Source organism: Physeter macrocephalus, chromosome 16 (assembly GCF_002837175.3).
Source record: "Physeter macrocephalus isolate SW-GA chromosome 16, ASM283717v5, whole genome shotgun sequence".
Taxonomy (NCBI): domain Eukaryota; kingdom Metazoa; phylum Chordata; class Mammalia; order Artiodactyla; family Physeteridae; genus Physeter; species Physeter macrocephalus.
Window position 1 is genome coordinate 98,291,864 of NC_041229.1, and position 4,900 is coordinate 98,296,763.

The 4,900-nt window shown below is 37.8% G+C and overlaps 1 protein-coding gene across 1 annotated transcript; it reads left to right on the forward strand.

The window, feature by feature from the left end:
* Window positions 1–3,420: 3,420 nt before the first annotated feature.
* On the forward strand, window positions 3,421–4,337 carry LOC112067454 (olfactory receptor 5AK2). The gene is given in 2 exon segments (XM_024133425.1): window positions 3,421–4,138; window positions 4,141–4,337. Coding segments are annotated over 2 exon segments (915 nt in total).
* Window positions 4,338–4,900: the final 563 nt, after the last annotated feature.

Sequence of the window (4,900 nt, forward strand, 5' to 3'; positions counted from 1 at the left end):
CCTGCATCGGCAGGCGGACTCTCAACCACTGCGCCACCAGGGAAGCCCGGGGCTACTCTTCGTTGTGGTGCGCGGGCTTCTCATTGCAGTGGCTTCTCTTGTGGCGGAGCACGGGCTCTAGGCACGCGGGCTCAGTAGTTGTTGCTCGCGGGCTGTAGAGCACAGGCTTAGTAGTTGTGGCGCAGGGGCTTAGTTGCTCTGCGGCATGTGGGATCTTCCCAGACCAGGGCTCAAACCCGTGTCCCCTGCATTGGCAGGTGGATTCTTAACCACTGCGCCAACAGGGAAGCCCTAACTTCCACACTACTTAACTTTTCTCACATAGTTTCCATCTCCTTGTCAGTTTGTCCTATATTCTAGGGATTTTCTTCATATATGTCTTCCAGCTCACCAATTCTCTCTGCCATTTCTAATTTGTTTTTTAACACACCTACTGAGTCTTTCATTTAAATGACTATTTTGTTAGGAAATCTGTAATACTGTGCTATAATTCTTTTGGTAATCTCTGATAGTCTTTTTCCCTTGCTCTTATTTTCATTTTTTAAATTTCTTTAAATAATAAAAAATCTATTCTATATTCTGTACCTGATAATTCCAATATCCCAAACCCTGTGTTATTCAGTTCTGCTATTTGTTGTTTCTGCTAAGTTTTGTTCAGGATAACTTTTTTCTTTGTATATTTTTATCTTTTGAATTATAATATTATTTTTACTGATTTTACCTGCAGGAATCTTAAGGTAATTTGGATTCTTGTTATTTTCCTACTCATGATCTTACTTTGTTTCTGCTAGATAGCAAAGGTATTCACAACCCAGCACAATGTTCTGTTAATTTCTTACATAGTAATATAAATTTATAAACTCCAAACCCATGTGAATTCAGTGTGGGAGTTACAAATACTCAGGTAGGACTCTTTTTTGGCCAAAACAGAAGCTCTTTTTCCATCAAGGTGATTTTTTTCTAAGCCATCATTACTAAAATTCTATATTTGGGTCCATCTATACTCTACACTCTGCATATCCAAGACATAGTTTCCATCCCCCACTGAGGTCTTTAAACCAAAGATCTATTCTTAATGTAATGACAGAAGTCCTTGTGACAGCCTCAACACCATCTCACGACCACAACTCTGGTTTGCAGGTTCTTTTTCAGTCTTCAGTGCTAGGCATTTTTCTTACTTGCTTCTGAGCTCAGTATGACCTTACAATGGTGTTTGTTATATTTTACCAAGCATTTTCAGGTGTTTTGTGCAGTCTCATTTTCTCATTATCTTTTATATTATACAACCTGGAGCAGAAGGATGAAGGAAATTTTCAAAAGTAATTCTTCCCACCTTCTCACTTGTTTTGAATTACCCCTCAAGGAACAAAAATTTCCACTGTGGGTTTATGCTCAAGAAGATGGATTTCAGATTCTAAAAGCAATTACCAAAGGCGAATTCTCAAAAACTATTTTGTTAAAGGCATTGTCACTGGTATTAAATATTCAGCATCCAAAGCATATTGAATTTGACAATATTCATTGAAATGTGAAATTTCTGGTGACATATTAGTCAATATTTTGGGGGGGATACTGCCTATAAAATTGATCCTCTTATTTTGCAGCCACATCCTCACATAGAATTAGTTGTCATTTGTATTCATGATGGTTAGATTTAAAGAACTTTACTTTAAATGCTTAATTTCTTTTAATGCCCCAGAAGACAAAGCATAGAGAATAAGAAAAGACATTGAAATGTATCAGTTACGCTTTCTTTTTTGCAAAATAATGCATTCTAAACCGTATAGAGACTCACAACTCACAAGACTCAGTCTTGCCTAAGCAGTATTCCAAATTACTATGTATCAGAAGATTAAAGGTCACTCATGAATAATCAAAAGCATGACTGCAATGAGAGTTGATCAAAATAACATTAGCTGTTATAATAAAATCCCCAAATCTCAGTGACTTATCACAACAGAAGTTCTCAATCACATAAAATCTAGTGTAGAAGAGGGGCTGCTGGCAGAGTGACTGCTCTGCACATTCAGGAACACAGTGTGAAGGAGAATGCAATAAGCAACGCAGGTAGGGTTGCCTGACTTAGCAAATAAAAATACAGGAGTCTCAGTTAAATGCGAGTTTCAAATAGACAGTGAGTAATTTTTTAATATAAGTATTTCCCATGCAATATTTACATTATACTTATACTAAAAAATTACCCGTTGTTTATCCACAATTCAAATTTAACTGCGTGTCCTTTATTTTATCCGGCAGCCCTAACACATGGCTTCCGAAGTTTCCATGAATGTCAGTGTCCAGCCAACAGATGAGGTAGAAAGGGAGCAGAAAGTCATATGCTTCCAGTCTGAGGGGAGCGGAGAGGAGCTGGTTCAGGCCTAGAAGCAGCATTCATTCCATTTGCCCGTGTTCCATTGGCAGAACATGGTACCATGGCCACACTTAAGACAGTTTGATTGGCAGTGTGCTCTAACTCTGTGTCCAGAAGAAAGATCTATTGATGAGCAGCAAGTCAATTTCTGCCATAGCAAAGGTCCATGATAGATTACTCCACAATGAGCAGTGCTCAGCAATAAAGAATGGTATTTAAGAGTAAAGGCACTAGAATAGGGGAGTTTGAGAGCTTGCAGAATATGAAAACTTATGGACGAAAACAACTCAGCTGTACCAGGTACAGGGGTAGTATAACTCAAAGTGGAAAATAAAGAGATCTATAATTTAAAATAAGCTCTCATTATATGTTAATAAAATTATTGCAAGATGATTTGTCCTGCAGCTAGGCTATAACTGAAAAGAAAAACAAAGGAATGGGAAATGCAAGACTATCTCTCAGAAATACATAAATGCATAAATATACACACATTTATATATATATTATATATATGGCTTGTGAGGAAGGGAGTTGTATACTAAGGATAATAGTATAGAGATACTCAGAAACCTTCATACATATATGGATCATAAACAAACCTCAGAGACTTCCTCTAATTAATGCTACTAACTTCAGGAACTTGACCAAGATGAAAATGATAAATGGCTGAGAAAAACTATAGGTTGTTGAAAAGATACAAAATCACATTTGAATATTGGTTTAAGCAAATATGGATGCTTGTATAATATATTGGAAACATATGTTAGTCTATGTTTCTTAGAATCACACATATTAGAAATCAGTCTTCTTCTATGAAATCTTATTTTGGAAATGAGTCGATGGCTCACATGTCACTATTTATGTGGTGGTTTCTTATGAAGAAAATAGAAGAAGTACTTCGAAAGCAATAAACCCTGTTGTGAGTGCTTGCCATGAAAATCTAATTCAAAAAAGGTGACTGGAATGTAAACTTTTCTATTCAAGAAGTCATAAAGATTTCCTTTCTTTTCTTGGTCCCCCTCTTGGTCCTTTCTAGACTTTCAGTACTCATGACACAAAGAAATAGCACTGAAGTGACTGAATTCTTTCTCCTGGGATTTGGTGCCCGACACAAGTTTTGGTATGTCCTGTTCACTGTATTTCTAGTCATCTATGGGACCTCTGTGGTGGGTAATGTTGGAATGATCCTACTCATCAAGACAGATTCCAGACTCCAAACCCCCATGTACTTTTTCCTACAACAGTTGGCTTTCGTTGACATCTGTTATACCTCTGCTGTCACTCCCAAGATGCTGTAAAACTTCATAGTAGAAAACAAATCAATATCATTCAAGGGTTGTGTTATGCAATTATTGGTTTATGCAACATTTGTGACCAGTGACTCTTAACTCCTGGCTGCTATGGCAGTGGACTGTTATGTGGCCATCTGTAACCCACTTTGCTATCTCATCGTCATGGCGCAAAGAGTCTGCATCCAGTTGGTAGCTGGTTCATATGTAATTGTCTCGATAAATGCTTCTGTGCACACAGGTTTTCCATTTTCACTGGTCTTCTGCAAGGGTAGTACCATCAATCACTTTTTCTGCGATGTTCCTCCAGTTCTTGCCCTTTCATGCTCCAACACTGACAACAACATCATGCTACTTGTTGTCTTTGTGGGATTTAACTTAATTTTTGCTGTGTTGGTCATCATCTTTTCCTGGGAGAATATCATAGCTGCCATCCTAAAGATGTCTTCTACTGCAGGAAGGAAAAAAGCCTTCTCAACCTGACAGCTGTCACCATTTTCTATGGAGCCCTCTCTTACATGTACTTACAGTCTCATTCTAATAATTCCCAAGAGAATATGAAAGTGGCCTCTGTATTTTATGGCATTGTGATTCCCATGTTGAACCCTCTGATCTATAGTTTGAGAAATAAGGAGGTAAAAGAAACTCTAAAGGTGAAAAGGAAAAAATTCTTCTAGATTAGACCCAAATTGTTAAAATTCAGCACATTAAAGCATCCAGCAGAGATGTTTGACCACTATTTAATATTTCTGAAATAGGCAACACATTCACATCTTAAACCAATGTTACTTCCTTCAATAGATAATTTCTTTGAAAGCAAGAAATATAGTAATGTCTCATAAGACTAATTTTCTCATGGATTTAGTTTGAAAAACATATCCCATATTACCCATCAAAAGGGGCTTTACTGAGATTATTTAAAATATTAACTATGTGTAGACTTGAGTATATAGTTATTTCAAATATATTTCAGATATATTTTTAAAGACTAGAAAACCCAATTTTGTATGTAATCAGTTTTAAAATTGAGGTTTATGATTTCCTGTTCATTTAAACAAGTTCCCTAAATTGTCAAGAAGGCGGCTCTTCCAGGGTCCCATGATCCAGGGACACCTTCCCCGGGAGAACACATGGCACGCCTCAGGCTGGTGCAACGTCATGCAGGCCTCTGCCGCCCAGGCTCGCCTCTCTGAGCGAAGAACGGATGCCCTCAGGCAACCTACATGCAGAGGCGGGGCCA